This window comes from Pseudonaja textilis, chromosome 1 (genome assembly GCF_049901715.1).
Source record: "Pseudonaja textilis isolate UNSWEBS1 chromosome 1, rPseTex1.2, whole genome shotgun sequence".
Taxonomy (NCBI): Eukaryota; Metazoa; Chordata; class Lepidosauria; order Squamata; family Elapidae; genus Pseudonaja; species Pseudonaja textilis.
Window position 1 is genome coordinate 267833117 of NC_141990.1, and position 17410 is coordinate 267850526.

Genomic DNA, 17410 nt, shown 5'->3' on the forward strand with positions numbered 1-17410 from the left:
TCGTTATAGCTTTTTAAAGATATAAGATATCCCCTTCACCTCTGATTTATTTTTATTCTTATCTATTTTATATATTTTGTCAAGCATGTATTAGATAACAAATGTAATTAAAACATGATTATGATTACATGAAATAGGTACAGATAAAAGGTAGGCACATTGGTGTGCATATGCACGCCTTTTACAGACCTCTTAGGAATGGGGTGAGGTCAAGATAGACAGTCTAAGGTTAAAGTTTGGGGGTTTGTGGAAAAAACCACAGAGTCAGTACATTCCAGGCATTGAAAACTCTATTGCTGAAGTCGTATTTTCTGCTGTCAAGTTTGGAGCGGTTTACCTTAAGTTTGTATCTATCTTGTGCTTGTGTGTAAATACAAAGCCTGTAACAATCAGTTTGAAACTGATGCACTGGGGTGGGGGGAAAACCTTTTTTTTTAAAAAAAAAAAAAGCAGAACACATTTTTGTTCCATCTGCATTAAGAGAAGTTATGAAAAGCATAGGTCAATGTTGTACCACGTAGTGACAGACAGAATTAAGAAGCAGAGACTGTATGTTAATTAAAATGTAAGTCTTAAAGATATGTTCTTCATGGCTTTGAGAAATAGGTAGCCTTCTTGTTGTGATGGGGATATGGAGTCTAATTGCACAATTAGTATTGTTACTAGAAGTTAGGAAGCTGGTATCATAGGACCATTTTAACCCTTTTGACAGACTACTTGTGGCTGTTCTTATATAGGAATAAATTAACACCAGGGATCCTCAGATTGGCAAACTCCTGCTTCATTATTGTAATGTCAGACTGCTACAAACATTAACAACAAGAATTTACATTTTTGACTTTGGTGGTCTTTTTGGTCTGAAAATAAAAGCTAGTGCAAAATGCAGTAGCAAAATTACTGTGTGCTGTGTTTAGTCATTGCCAAATCAGACTGCCGTTAACAGAATTACATAATTATCAGTTTGCTTTTGCCAGCAAACCCATAAAGCCTTGTACAACTAAAACACAAAATAGAGTGATTGGCTTGGCCACCATAATGATTGCCCTAAGGCACTCCTGATTATGGTACAACCTTTGAATATTCATTTTATGTCAGTTGGAAAGAACTTTGTAATGTTTTTATCCTGTAAAATAAAATGCTCAAACTCTAACTCATATTAAGAAATGTATTTATTTGCCTTAGTGTTTAGAGAGTCATGATGACAGTTCTCATATTCACTATTTACATGTTTACTTTACCATGTATGTATTTATTGTATACATCTACATTGATTATACATGATTGTGTGTGTGTGTGTGTGTGTGTGTGTGTATGCATATGTATATACCCGCCCCCAAAATAACTGTTTCTGTTCTGCCAAAGTTAGATGTCTTTATAGCAGCTTTACAGACTACACCAACTCTACATGTTATAGATATTGTGCCCTGCAAGAAAAACAAGTGACAGCTATGCACTACTATTTAAATCCATTATGTTAAGGATAAAATGATAGAAAGATGGAAGCAAGCAATCAGTTGTTAAAAACAAATTATAATGAAACACAACAGGTCCAACAAGATTAGTTGTAAACAAAACTCCCCAATATAGAAAGCAACGTGATGTCTTTATGTTTTATAAATTGCAACTAAAATTTCTTACACTGGATGGCCCTGAGCCGAGGAATGATAGTAGGGCTGGCAGGAGGACTGGCACAGATGTTGATCAAATTTTTTCTTTTATCCATGGTTGGAGATGCCTGCACAGTGAATTTGTGCTGGAAATCTGTTATGGAAGAAAATGTACTAAATATAATCACTGGTGAAGTCATGCTAACACTGAAAAGATATACCATGCGATACTTTGGTCTGCCAATGCACTGTGAATTTAGTATTAATCCTGCAACATTGCCAATAGAAAATATTACAATTATATGTATTTCCCAATTATTAAAATGTTAGAGCCATCTCTTCTTCTGTATCAAACATATTATGCAACACGTTACACAGATGACTTAGTCAATGAAACAGTAAAGTACTTTTTCTAGAAGGTATAGGTTTGAATGATGTATTAAAATTCATCTCATACTGTAGCTTCAATATGCTAATTCAGAAGAGAGGAAGGAGAAGCATTGCTTTGATGGGAAAATGCTGCAAATTTTGCACAAGTTCCATATCACAAATGCTTATTAGGGATAATCAAAATTAAAGCTTTTGTTCCAGCAAAAGTCAGCACTAGTTTGAAAATACTTCTGTTGGACTTGGACCAAATTATTGGAAAGGTATGAAGAAGGTATCTCAATCTTACTTATTGCTTTGTGATCATGATCTACACGATCTACTAATTAGAAATTACAGAAGATTTCTTTACAATCTGATTTTTGTTTTAAAAAGTAACATAGCAATTGGTAGTACCTATCTGCTTTGGGCTGAACTAAATAAGAGTTGAATCTTGTTAATACTTTGGGAGACTGACAAAGAATATTGGGGCTATAGACTTGACCAAGACACCCCACAAAGGCTTGTCACTTTCACACTGTTGTCAAGAAAACATTTTGTCTAGGCCTAAAAAATCACCAGAAGTCTAAATGGAATTAAAGAATGTTTTAATTGTAACCAGATAATTATTCACACATGTCGTATATTTTCATGAATAAAGAAACCTAGAAAGAAGGAATAGTTAGTTTATTTTGTTTTGCTAAAACTTTTGCTAGCTTATTTTGTTTTGCTAAACGCACCAGAGGGAAGACTGATGTGATTGCCATCTTTTAACTTGAGCCGATTTTTCCTGAATTTGCCCATGCGTTTTCTCACACGGGGCTTTTCCTGGCACAGTTGGTGGATGATGATATTGAGTTCTCTTTCTAAAATATCAATTTCTCGCTCTGCCAACTCCTGCTCGCGTTGCCGTAGTAGTTCTTCATAGTTTTTCTGTTGAACTGCTGCTTGTTTTAACTCTTCTTCCCACGTCCGCAACTCCTATAAGAAAACAAGTCACAAACCAATCCAAAACGTGAGGTAGCAAAGTCAGTTAGGCCTGCTATAAACTGAAAGGCTCAGAAAACCAAACCCGGTTTATATTTTGAATATGCACATGGTAGTTAACCGCTTTTCAATACATATAATTTGAATAATTAAAGGTAGGTGATATGAACGAATCATTTAATTATTTTTAATCAGAATAGTGTTAGCTTTATCTCTAAAATCAGCCAGTAATCAAATTTCAAAGTAACCTCCTTTTACTATTCACAAGGGGTCGTAACTTATTGTAATCGTTATGAAGGTTCGCCCATGATCTAACCTGATTTTTCAAATATTTTTGGGATGGTTATAAAGTGAGTCACCAGAGTCATTAAGTAAATCATGTGGCTGTTAAACAAGTCACAAGGTGGTTAAGTGAATCCAACATATCCAATGGGTGGGTGTTTTTAATAATTTTGTGCAATGGCAAAAAAATATCCCAAATCATTGTCACATGACCACGGGACACTGAAACTGCTTATTAATGGAAGCCAGTTGCCAAGGAGCCAAAATGTGATCACATGACACTCTGTGTGTGCATGTTTGTGTGCGTGTGTGCAGCAGTTATAAAGTTGAGGTGGGTTTTAATCCTTTTTAGCCTGTTTTAAGTTTGAACAGTCATTAAGTGAATCACATGGTGCGATTCAACCAGTGTAACAACCGGTTCCATGGTCTTTTTATAATCCCCATTTGATCACCTTTCCCTTTCTCCATGTAGGGTTGTAATCTGCATGTACGTGTGTGTGCATGTAACCCAGATTTACTTAACAACCATGATACAAACTTAACTGCAGTGACTCGCTTAATAACTGTGACAAGGAAGGTTTTAAAATAGGGCAAAACTCACTTAACAGCTGCCTTCCTTAGCAACAGAAATTTTGGACTCAATTACAGACATAAATCAAGGACTACCTACCTACAGAACAAGTCTTTTCACATAACTTACATAGTTCGGGCTATGTGTTCTGTTCTGTCTCACAATGACCTTATCTAGAATTGTCTTTCATAATTGAAAATATTCCAGTTTCATCTAGACCATATTTATCTAAAACAATTTTATTTAGGAACAAGTATGCATTTTATTTTCTTAATTATTCAATGTTAAAGTATCTTCTCATGAGAATTAGAAAAGAATTAAGATTTAATAAGTATAGTTCTGTCTGTCTGTATTGTAGAGAAATCTACTTTACCTGCAATGGATTCTGAGACAAAAATGATTAATCGTTTATCAAAGCAACAGTTCCCACGTAATTACCTTTTCCTTGGCTCTGAGTTGGTCAAACATTTCCTGGATTTCAATTTTCCAATCTTCTTGCAGGGAATGAAATGATTCTTTTGGCATTTCAAAGAAACCAGATTCTTCTATATTAGTTAGTTTATTCAAAATATTTGCAAAGGATGGTCTTGAATGAGGATCAGTATTCCAACAATCTAAACAGGATAAAGCCAACAATTCAGTAATTACAATAGTACAGTATTTGCGAGGCTTTGGTAATGAGCTATGCACTTAATTACTACGATTACATTCCATATAATCATCTCAGTTCCCACTAGATACTCAAATGTCCTCTTTTGTTAGAATATATGAGTAATGGTATGTGAGATGCCTAAGGAATGATCAGATAAGAGACAATATAGCCTGCAGCAAAGAAACGGGAAAAGAAACTCCCTAATTTCTCAGGCTGTAAAAAAAGGAGGCAGGAGGCTTTTATTATCAGACTTGAAAGATTCAGTTATTGTAGCCTTCTTAAATCATCCAATTATATTTTTTGTCTGATCTACCTGGGAAGGCTGACATCCATCTTCCTAGGGAGATTCCCTTCTGAGTTTCTTTCTGTGCTTATTATGTAGCTGTAGGATAATGTACTAATGAAATGGAAGGTATGTATGGGAGACCTTGAGGAATGAGAGGAGGAGATGCTGCCTAGGAAACAATCAGATAAGAGAGGCAGGAGCCCCCAGTGGCTTAAAGGCCAGGGAAAGAAACGTAGGAAGGACCCACCCTAATGGATCAAGCAATTAAAGGGGCTGGAAGGAAATTTGTACCTTCAGACTTGCAAGATTGATGTCAGCCCTCCCGGATAATCCAGACAGGAAATAGGACTAGATGAACTAATTCTACTTTATTGTAAGGCTTCATTAACAAAATCTTGCAAGCCTGAAATCACTAGTATTTCAAAGAGGCTTAATAAATCACTATTTTATTCAGCTACCAAAGACTCACATTTTATCTGCTGTATTGCCTGTTCCTTGTATTATAATTAATATCCTAAATTCTACTTAATCCAAAGCATCTTAATCCAATATGTATGTACATAAAATTACACCCGTAATTCTATTTTAGCTGACTACTCTGTTTCTTAGTAAGTAAAGATATACATACTTCTGCCAAATTCAGAACAAATACTGATGCTGAAAATCTGAATATTTCAAGTACGATGTACCTGAAACATTTCTTCTGATGGATTCAATATGATTCAAAGAGGTTTCTACCATAGTGTTTAATGGATGCTATCACTTCCCACCCGAGGTTCTCATTTCCACAGTACAGGTAGTCCTCGACTTGCAACCTTCTGTTTAATCATTGTTTGATGTTACAATGGTGCTGAAAAAAATGAGTTTTGACCAATTTTTATACTTATGACTGTTGCAAGCATCCCCATGGTCACGGGTTCAAAATTCAGACTCTTGGCAACTGGCATGTCCCAGGGTCATGTGATCACCATTGGTAAGTTTCCAACAAGATGTCTTCCAACAAGCAAAGTCAATGGGGGAAGTCAAATTTGCTTAATGACCACACACTTCAGTTAACAACTGCAGTTCACTTAACAATTGTTGTAAAAGGAGGCAAAGCTCACTTAATCACTTTCTTGCTTAGCTACAAAAATGTTGGATTCAACTGTAAGTCAAGGACTACCTGTAATTCCATATCATAACCATGGTATGATAAAGAATTATCATATGATTCTAAATTATATATTCACAGATATAAACAGAAGCATAACTCTTCCAGAAAGAGCAAAGTGACATACTATATGTTCTCTACTTCTCAAGTACCTGCACAAGTGGTTTAAGGTCTCGGTTATTAAAATCAGCAGATATTCAGAGCTATCTTTGTGTGATAAAGCATTTTGACAGATCCAGTTTGTCCAACACATTCTTACCTTCCATCAGTCTGGCAAAAGGTTCTGGGCACGTTGAAGGAATAGGAAGTGAAAGTTTATTCATAGCAACACCGTATGCTACTGCTAGGCCATCAATTCCTCGAAATGGTACTTCTCCAGTTAATAATTCCCAAAGCAATACTCCATAACTATGAAAACAAAACAGAAGTTTAATAACTACTGTAGCAACTTATAGTAAACCTTCACTAACACAACATCCTGGAATCACTCTTTCCTTATATATAAAAATAAGTGTTCTTATGCAATTAAAATAATGTACACACAGAAAAATCTTAATTGTGGATAAATGAATGGGGTTGTTTTCAATTAGCCTTATTATGAATATAACATTTAAAAATATATTTATCTTGAAGAAGTTATTTTATATGATCATTTAAGACAGACAGTGATACAGCTATTCTAAAGATTTTTCATAGCCTAAGGAATTCTCGGAATGTAGGGGGTTTTTTTTTCAGTTGCATTACAATTTTAGCTCAATCTAAGACCCCTGTTGCCCATTTATTTCAATGAAGCATCACTGATGGAAATCTCCCAGGTGCTCTACGTCACTTCTTCACCCCTGTCTTGGGGTTATAGTTAACATCATCATTAATATCCTACAGGAAACTGGGCTTAGCACCTTCCAAAGAAAAGCATCTCTCTTGCTGTCCAGCCTGCTTTCAGTAATGTGTACCAAGTCAAATTTGTCATGAATGCTTAATAGGTTTTAATTAAAGACAGAGATGGCACAGTCCCATTGACAAGCAGATCTGTGGATACAGCATGTTCTTGGATGCATGCTGAATGATGCCTCTACAATGGATCAAGCAGTTAACGGGGAAAGCTTTTTTTCATGCAGCAATCCACTTTATGACATAAATGAAGCATACTTTAGAAAATTGGAAATGTTATGTTTACTACAATAATGTGATTGCACGTTTTAATACATTTAAAACAGAACAGCTGATTGTTGGCAGTTTGTCTACAGTTCATGTTCAACAGGAAGTAGAAGCTGAAGAATTTCCAAATTCATATATGCAAATTTAGAATAAAGCCTGCAAATTAATATGTGAATCTCATATATATAACATTAACATAAGGTTTGGAAAATCAACAGTCGAGGGTTCAATGCCGCAATAGTATAATATTACAGATGGTGATCACTTATAAAAACGTTTTAATGTTAATAAACATACCTCCACACATCACTGCCTTTAGAGAACATAGAGGAACGGATAACTTCAGGAGCCATCCAAGCATATGTTCCTGCTGCACTCATTTTAGTAGTCTTATGCCATTCTCTGGCCAAGCCAAAGTCAGTGATCTTTAAATTTTTGTTGCTGAGGTCTCCATTTTCCACTTTTTCAAGGATCAATACTAAAACATAAAGTGAGGGGGTGGGAAGACGCATTAATTTATAGTCACTGAATCAAGTTCACAAGATACTGCATTCATTTCTTTTAAAAGGACACCCTTTTTATCTACATAAATTACAATTATCACATGACAGCAATGGATTTAGCTTCCTTTGTTTTCAGGCTTGCCATTCAACATTAGCCTAGCCTTAAGTTTTCTGAGAACACCAGAAAATGAAGGGATACAATAATAATTTATTAATTTGTATGCCATCCAACTCTCAATACTTTTGAATAACTTACAGTGATCAAACAAAGACATGCAATAAAACAAAACATAAGTAAAAATATGTCATACATGATGAAGCAAAAAATATTATTCTCCCTTGATAAACTCCTGAGTGGTCAGCCAGATATTCATGCCTCTTCTAAACCCCACTGAGGAAGAGTCAACCAAATTGTTCCATGGAAAAGGTGCTGCTACAGAGCAAGTAGACTTCCAGGATTCTAACAGGTGACATTTTAAAATCAAAACAACCTGGAGTATGCCAACCCTGCGGGATGAAATTGTCTGGAACAATGCTACGGGATACAGATGATCCCTCAAGTTATCAGGCCCTAAGCCATGTAGAGGTTTATAGGAAACAATCAGGATGTTGAATTGCACCTGGAAGTAAACCCGCAACCATACTTGTGAAGCACAGGTGGTACATGATATACTGAGGGGTGCTCATTACTGCTCATGATGCCACATTTTGGAGTAGTTAATGCTTCCAGGTGGTCTTTAAAGACAGCCCTGTGTTGAGCGCATTGCATTAGTTGAGCTAAAAGGTAATTAGGGTATAAGTGAATATCTGAAAGCCCCCCCCCCTCGCCCAATCTAGGACAGGGTGTATTTGGTGTACCAAATGGAAGTATGCAAAGGCCTTCTTGGTCACAGATGACAGCTGCTCTTTTTCTGCAAGAACTTATAAATCCAGTAAGATGCTGAGAGGGCATAAAATCTTGAAGGGGGAAGTACTTTCCCATCTAAGGTCAACCTCCCGATTTGGGTGCCCAAACACTCACAATCATTCGGCCTTGCTGGGATAGAAGTCAGAGACACTTCCCCCTCATCCAAACCTGGTCAGCCTCCAAGCACTAGGATGGTACCTTGAGGGCCTTATTTATATCTCCAGTTTAAGATATAATTAGTCTTCCAAGCTTTCGCACTCATGTTGGAGCGTATGCTAATGGACTATTACACCTCTCTAATGGAATATAACCGACCCAGTTACCAACCCAGATTGAATCCCCCTGCAAGAGTGATACAGTTTTTTTCAGTGTCATGTATTTGGTCTGCAGTAGTTAGATTTATGTTTAATTTTTTTGTATTTTAACTTTGCGATCAAATTATTTCTGTAGAGTTGTGATCTTATTGAAATGAAATTCAATACAATTATGGTATGCTGATGATCCCCAAACCTCTGGTCCCAGTGATTGACCCAGATTGGATCCTGCAATAATTATTCTGGGAAACTTATATTTGTCTTCGTTCGTGTATCACTCTTGTCATCGCCAATAACATACAAGTAAGGAAGAACAATTCATTTTCCTCTAGTCTGTCTTTAAGTACTAAAGATTTCCCTTCATGTTACAGAACAAACAACTTGATAAATTTGGTGAACAAAAGCAACAGAAAATAGTTCAGTCAGCAGAATGTCAAGACAGAGGGGGAATAATTAGCAGAAGTTAATTAGTTAAACTGAAAAAAAAGAGGGGGTTCTGGTTTTCTTTTATTTCTATTCTTGTTCAATCAGTTCCTTAAGAGGATTAGAATGGATTTTCTCTGTTCATCATTTCTATACACAGGTTTATAGGCCTGGAAATGTGTTTTCTAACGTTGTTTTCAAGTGCTATCCATCTGGTGATGACATAAGTGATCTCACAACTTTTAAATACAATTTTATGCCCAATATTCCTGAAAGTTACTGGCATTTCATTCCAAATTTCCACTTACTATTGCTGGACTTCAGATCCCGGTGGATAATAGGAACAATTGCTTCCTCATGCAGGTAGTTCATTCCTTCAGCAAGCTGGACAGCCCAGTTAACCAGAATGTCAGGCGGAATCCTTTTACCAGACAGCACTCTATTTAAAGAGCCTCCACGAGCAAACTCCATAATCAGGCAAAGGTTCGGTTCCTTTAGACATACACCTTTAAGGGCAATTATGTTGGGATGTTTTAGCATAGCAAAGAGCTTGGCTTCTTGATGGACATTCTCAATGGTTTCACTGATGTCTTCATCGGGATCATAGCGAGCTGCCTTGACAGCAACTTCCTCTCCAAACCAAACTGCGCGGTACACTTTCCCAAAACCTCCTATGCCAATAATTTCCTCCAGAATAAGCTCTGAGAAGTCAATCTCCAGCACTAGGATACAAAATGAAAATGTCTAAGTTCCACAAAGATTGTTTAAGACAGTAATTGCTATCATTTACTGATACAATTTAACCTTGACTTTTTAAGAGAAGGGACTGCTGAAATACTTACCCAGTGGAAATATGAGTCAGCTCATTTTGCACCCTTACCACTGCTAGAAATACTCAGAAATAACATATTAAATCAATACTGTGAATGTGTCTGAAAAGACAGATTTAATTTAAACCAAATATAACCGAATCACTGTTCAGAAAAAAATGTATTTTAATCATTAAAAATCACAATTTAAATTACTTCCCAGGAAGATGTTTTATATCATCATGGTCTAATAAGACTGCAATATTGTGCCTAAAATTTTATTATGGATAAAACATTTCATTTTAAAAGGTAGATGCATTCTTGCCAACTTCCGGATCTTTAGTTAGTGCCTTAAGATCTATGGCTTCAATCTCAGACTTTTCAGTAATGACAATGCAGGTTGTGGAATTCTGGGCATTGAAATCCACCCAACTGAGGGGAAACAAGTTAGGGAAAACTGGATTATGCATTAAGAAGCAACTGCTTATACTATTTTTTCTGACTCATTTTAATGAGTCCACTGGCTTCTGAAGGGCGGATGCAGTGACAAAAAGAGTAAGACAAAGGTCACTTTTTTGAAGATAGCAAATTCCACTTTCTGGATAGAGAGGACCACTGGTTTGAAAGAGGGGTCAAAGAGACCATCTACATTAAGATTGAATAACCCTCTTTCAACAGAGGGGAATGGATATAACACTACCTATCTCCTGTTTACAACACAGCTCTTTTAGCAGTTCCAGAAAAATGTCAACCTGAGGGCACAAATAACCCTCCAGGCAGCCTCAACAACTCTCACAAACGGCACTAGCAACCAGATGACTGCAAAGAATATAAATCCTTCCATTCTTCACCAGTCTTTCAGAACTGAAGAAGCTTCTTGGATGAGAAGTAAAACATCTTCAAGCAAAAACAAAGAAAGTCCAGTTGCCTTTTGAAAAAACACCTTTGAGTTCCCCTTCCAATCTTTGCATTTATATTCATCATAGTCTCTTCTTCTCTTCCAGATGTATTTCATCTCTCCAAATTCTCTACTATGTAATTTCTTTGGTTTTGAAGGATGCTTTAAATGAGAGAGAGGGAGGAATACATTCTTGGCTGCACTTTTTCACCACATGCAGAACTGATCAGGGCAGTTATTTTTCCTCTCCTCATTCTGCAATTAATGTATGTTGATATATCTTAATTAAAAGTTACTATTACACTTACCAATATACCTTATAGCTAGGTTCATTTTTAACTGCTACCTTAAACATTATTAAACCTACCTTCTATAAACATGTTTTTGTTGTAAGGTATTCTACAAAAAAGATCAATTTTCACAAAAGAACAGGATTTTCCCTTCGCTACTGATCATATATTCCAACTTTGCACTGAAAACTTTCTGAAATGAGAAATACTGATGTGAACATATTTCACACTCATTCTTTATGTGTATTGCATTCGCCCTAAAGAATTTTGCGAAGACAACAATATACTGTATGCCACTGTTATGTATCCTCTTAACAATGTCATAAGAATATGTTGAGTTAAAAGAGATTGGGCATTGGTAGAAGTTACCATGAACGGCCTTTCTATCTATGCTGTGAGAGAGCCCAGGATGGGTTGACTCCTTCCTATGACATCATTTAGCTGAGTCTGTACTAAGATATAAAAGCCAGCCCCTGGGAGAGACCCCAGCTTTGGCGAAGATAATTGACAGATTGAGTCAGGAAATGGAGAGACACTGTTCTAAGGGGTTCAAAGGGGGGGCTTTGTAAGGGCATTAAAGACCAAATGAAGGTCCCAGGAAGGATACCTGTGAACCACCGGAGGGTGAAGGTTGGAAGCCCCTTTCAAAAACCTCCTGACTGAAGTGTGATGGGATAAGGAAGGAAACAAACCCCATGAAAGGACTGAGGAGAGGGCCGCAACCTGCCTGCGTAAGGTGTTGGGGGCCAAACCTTTCTCCAGCCCATGCTGAAGGAAGCTAAGAACTTCTGCCAACTGGGCTGAAGCAGGAGAAAGACCCTCCCTGAGGCACCATTGGGAAAAAGCCTTCCAGGTGGCATCATAGATGCGCCTTGTAGAAGGTTTGCGAGAAGCCAGGATAGTGAGGATGACCCCTTCTGGAAGATCAGCCTCCTCTAGCCACTGCCGCTCAAGTGCCACATGGTCAGCTTGAACCACTGGGACTCTGGGTGGAGCAGGGCCCCCTGGTGAAGGGAGATTAGATGGGCAGGGATCCTCCAAGGAGAAGCCACCGATAGGTTGATCAGGTCCGCAAACTAGGGCCTCCTTGGCCAATAGGGTGCCAGGAGGAGGAGCTCCGCACGTTCCTCCAACATCTTCCGAATTACTGCTGGAATGATGGGAAGCGGGGGAAAGGCGTAGAGGGGACCCTTGGGCCATCTGCACCGAAGAGCATTGGTTCCCTCTGCTCCCTGGCAAGGAAACCTGGTGAAGAATCCGGTGACTTGGGCGTTTTGAGGAGTGGAGAAAAGATCCACCTCCGGTGTTCCAAATCTGAGGGAAAGGTTGACTAGGCTCCTGATGAGCCAGTCGGCCTGGGAGTTGTTGACCCCAGCGATGTGGTCTGCCGAGATCGATAACAGGTGTTTCTCTGCCCATAACCCCAGCTGTAGAGCCTCTCTCATGAGGGCTTTGGACCTCGTCCCCCATTACCGGTTGACATGAGCCTTTGAGGCTCATGTTGTCCATAAGGACTAGAACATGAGAGCCAGTCACTGATTGCCTGAAATGCTTGAGAGCCAGAAAAATAACTTTGAGCTCTAGCCAATTTATGGGAAGAGTCTGTTCCGATCTGGACCAAACGCCCTAAGCTACCTGGCCCTGCATATGGGAACCCCAACCCAGGAGGCTGGCATCAGTGGTTATTATTAGCCTATCTGGGTTCCTGAACAGGAGTCCCCTCCAGATAGATGGGGAATGCCACCAATTGAGAGATCTCCAGATTTGTGGCAGGAGTGGGACCTTGATGGATGAGTGGCTGGTTCCTGCTTGTTGGTAGGGAAGCAGGAACCATTGGAGGGCTTGGGAGTGGAGCCGAGCCCACAGGACAATGCCAATACAGGAAACCATCTTCCCCAGAAGTTTGGACAGCAGCGACAGGGGGACAATTTGATGTTGTTGGATCTGGCTGATGATCTCTGCAAGGCTCTTTCCATGAGTTGGGGACAGGAAAACCTGGCACGACATGGTATCGATGACTGCTCCTAAGTGCTGCAATTTGGTTGTAGGAGAGAGCTGGCTCTTTTTGGTGTTGATGGAAAATCCGTGGCTCTGGAGACATGACAGGATAATTTGCAGATCTCAATGGGCCACAAGGATGGAAGAGGAAAGAATCAAAATGTCGTCCAAGTAGCATTGGATCCTCACTGGAATAGAATGCAGAGATGCCACCAATGCTGCCAGAACCTTTGTGAAGACCCTTGGAGCCGATGAGAGGCCGAAGGGAAGTGCTCGATACTGGTAATGGGTATTCTGATAATGGAGAAACTGGCAATGATGAGGCCAAATTGGGATGTGGAGGTAAGCCTCAGTGAGATCAATGGAAGAGAGGAGGTCGCCCTCCCGAACGCTCTCTAAAATAGAATGCAGAGTCTGCATTTTAAATCACCTGTATTTTACAAATTGGTTGCGAAATTTTAGATCAAGGATGGCTCGCCACCCCTCTGAGGCTTTGGGAATGATGAAAAGGTGAGAGTAAAGCCCACGTCCCCGTTGAGATGGGGGAACAGGCTATACAGAGCCCCGAGCAAAGTCAGCAAGGGAAAAACACAGCAACCAGCTACACGATCAGCTGGCTTAAGCTCTTTATCAGTTTGCCGATCGTGTTTACGATCCCTCCAAACTGCAGGCGTGGGGGAGGTCTGCAGACGCTGCCCAGCTTGCCTGCACAGAGCTCTGTAAAGCTGCTCCCAACTTGCAGGAGAGAGAGAGAGAGAGCCCTGCTCTCTGGAAGAGCAGCTGCCCAGATCCCTGGGAGCTGCTTGAAGAGAGGAAAAAAGTACTGAAGATCGCTGGTGAGTGCTATCTAACAGAACGCTTTCAGAGACACAGCTACTGACTGAAAGGAGCTGAGTCAAAAGCTGGGGTCTCTCCCGGGGGCTGGCTTTTATATCTTAGTACAGCTATGACATCATAGGAAGGAGTCAACCCATCCTGGGCTCTCGATGCAGCATGGAGGAGAAACTCAAAGCTCACTATTACTCTTTCAATATAAGAAGCATATTGAAATATGAAACACTTTTTAAAAGCTTTGAGATGGGCCAGTCACTCTTTCTTAGGTCAACCCACCTCACAGGAGTGTTTTGTGGAGAAATTAGGAGGAGGAAGGAGTATTAGGTGAAGAAAACAGTATTAAGAACAGTCTATTTATATTTCACTTTTCCCTATTACAAAGGCTCAAGGCAGCTTACATGTTAAAGCTACAATTGCATGTCTGGGTATTGTACTCTTTATGAGTATATCCTTGATAAACTTCGGCATACCTCTGGACAGGGGCCCAGTCATAATACAACAGAGTCATATCAGCTGCATTGGTTTTCAGTTTGTTTCCAATCTAGAGTCAAACGGCCACTTCTTACCTTCAAAATCTAAATAGTTTAGTTGATGCTTCGATACCTGAATTATTTTTCTCTGCACAAATGTACTCATGCTAAAGTCACCAGGAGACGCAATGACATGTAAGATGGGATGCATGATTGGATGTTGATGACAATGAAGTTGCAATGAACAATCTTGCTGAGAGCTCAGTTTTTCATGTGATACACATGTGAAAATCAGGAAGGGCAAGTTCATCATACTGGCGATAAGGAAGATGTCTTATGGCATTATTTGTTTTGAGATATAGCATTCTAATATTTATGTGTTGTTTTCTGGCAAATAAACAACAATACTGTAATTCCACCACAAGAAGAATATATCCTTGGTTTTCCATAGGAATTTTATAAACATGCAAATAATCAAGACTATAGACTGCTGTTCAAATTGTGGTCCAAATAATTCCAAGGAAGTCTAAAAGCAGGCACAATTATTTATTTATTTAATTAGATTTATATAGCTCCATCTTATTTACAGGACTTTGGGGGACCAACTATTAAAGCAGGATAAAAACAGAATAAAAATACTGTTATGAAATATAAACATAAATAACATAAAAATAGCTGCTGAGAAACTCATAGCAAGCTTCCTTTTATATTGACATGCTGGAATTGAAAAATACCAATTTTAAGCAAAATATTAATTTTGAAAAGTAAAAATAATATAAGATGCAATTTAAGATTATTAATGTATAAGCCCTATATCCATATAATATCCTTGACAATGAAATATTGGGGAAAATGATCAATAATTTTCCCAATAGCTTTTATTGAACTGTTGTTAAAATGACAAGGAGTAAACACTGCCTTTCCAACACCACTCATCTTGTTCACTCCAATCTGGATTCTTGGATAAACAGCATGATGACCAATTTGCTGAGAATAGAGAATGATTTAGCCAATTTTAGAAGAGAATTATACAAATTTACTAACAACTGACAATGAAGATATAATACTGATAGCTTCTGTCTTTAGAATCATCTATCTGCAATAAAGGAACCTGCAATCAAGAAATATGCTGGTTGTATTAATAGTAACCCTCAGAATTCAAGTAGCTCTTACAGAAAGGCAGCATATTAGTTAGTGCAATTCTTGCAGTCCATCTAATGAAGATCTATCACTATTGAAATATCAATGAATGAAAGCAAAAAGTAGGATTCTGAAAACCTTTAGAAGTCCAAATAGTCATATGGGAATTTAATGTTAAAAGACATTGAACTAGAAAACATCTTTAGCAACTGAAATAGTAAATTGGGATCTTTAAGTTTAACTGAAGTGGAAAAAAGGAACAGCAGAAGTTATAGTTCTGAATTCCCTATTTAAAAAGCTTAAGCCTACTCAGATTTCCTGTATATTTTTTTTATTAAGTGATTAAAAGAAGTGAAACTTCATTTCATTTGCTGTTGTTTTCAGTACTGTATCACAGGATTTTATGAACAGAAAATTGAAGTTCTGAATTAATGGGTGCTGACACAAGGTTTGCTAGAATTCTCAACAGCAATCTGAAGCATATGATTTTGTAGACTAAAAACTTTTAATGATTACCATAATTTATAAATTATACAGGATTTTTTAAGGTTAAGAGAAGAGTTATCTCCCATACAAATATTTTCATGTAACAAAAAGCAGATAAATTCAAAGTCTAGTTTTTAAATATTATTCAATATAAATAATGAAGATGTTTTATCGTTTATCAAATTTAATTCTGTTTAGATTATGTGTGTGTGTAGGTATGTATATATTGCATATACACACAGAGAGAGATGTACATTTGGGAACAAACAGACTTTACTCTCAGAACCATACTGTTCTGAACTATACAATATTGGTTTAAAAAGGCAATATAAACAATGCATCTTTACAAGAGTATAAATAACAAAGGCTACTCAGTGCAATTGCATGAATATTTAGTCTAAAACTGGCTTTATGCCAAATCATCTCTATATGACTAAACTAAATTGCCCAACTTTGATTATTTGACTGTGTTTCTGTTGATTATATTACTTGGTTAGATATTTAAACTTCTATAACTTTCTTGTATAAAGTAGTCACAAAGAGTTGACACCCAAATACATATTTCTGAGTAGACTTTTCACTGTATTTCTGTGTATGAAAAGAACAAGATTATACGGCATCAGTGTAGAAATACTGGTTAAATATAACTTTAAAAGGGACATATAGGGTATTGTTTATGAAACTTAGCTTCTATTTTTTATTTTATATTATGCATTTTATTATTTTTATCTGTTTTATTGTAAGCCATCCAAAAGTCATCTATGTGAGGTGGATGCTAGGTAACTAAAAACCCTGTAACAACTTCTGTCAGTTGCAGCCAGGTCAATTTCATATATGTAAGAACTGAATAGTGACAACTGAAAACAGATAGCTTTGTATCATTGAAAAGTGCTGCATATAAAATCCTATTTTCCTCCATAACACATTGCCAATTATGCTACTATTAAATGGTCTCAAAGCAATATTATGCATATTCTTTCCCACAGAAAAGGAAAGGGACAGGGAAGAAGAACTTTCTTTTATTGTTTTTTTTAGGACAAGATGCATCTCAAAACCAAAATGAGGCAGCAGTGTCAAAATTAATGTAGTTTCCTTTTTCAGATTATTTACTATTTCCTTTTGAGGTGAATGTAAGTTTCCCATATGTTGTATTTTTAACCTCTATTTTCTCTTGCAAATGTTTAAGCTATAAGAATGAAATGATTTGCAAAATTAGAATTTGAAAAAGAAAGAAAAATGCCAGGTCTAGCATTCTCTTTGAAATATTTTGATTTTGGCA

The 17410-nt window shown here is 37.6% G+C and overlaps 1 protein-coding gene across 5 annotated transcripts in view; it reads right to left on the bottom strand.

The window, feature by feature from the left end:
- The window catches only part of MAP3K9 (mitogen-activated protein kinase kinase kinase 9), a 35198-nt gene that overhangs the window by 15675 nt on the left and 2113 nt on the right, over positions 1-17410 (bottom strand). For all 5 annotated transcript variants that reach the window (XM_087921729.1, XM_087921728.1, XM_087921727.1 and 2 more), the window contains exons 2-7: positions 9515-9928; positions 7357-7537; positions 6161-6309; positions 4252-4427; positions 2714-2954; positions 1639-1761 (exon numbers count right to left, since the gene is read on the bottom strand). In XM_087921729.1, the coding sequence (XP_087777855.1) occupies positions 1639-1761; positions 2714-2954; positions 4252-4427; positions 6161-6309; positions 7357-7537; positions 9515-9928 (1284 nt within the window). The remainder of the gene's footprint in view (positions 1-1638; positions 1762-2713; positions 2955-4251; positions 4428-6160; positions 6310-7356; positions 7538-9514; positions 9929-17410) is intronic.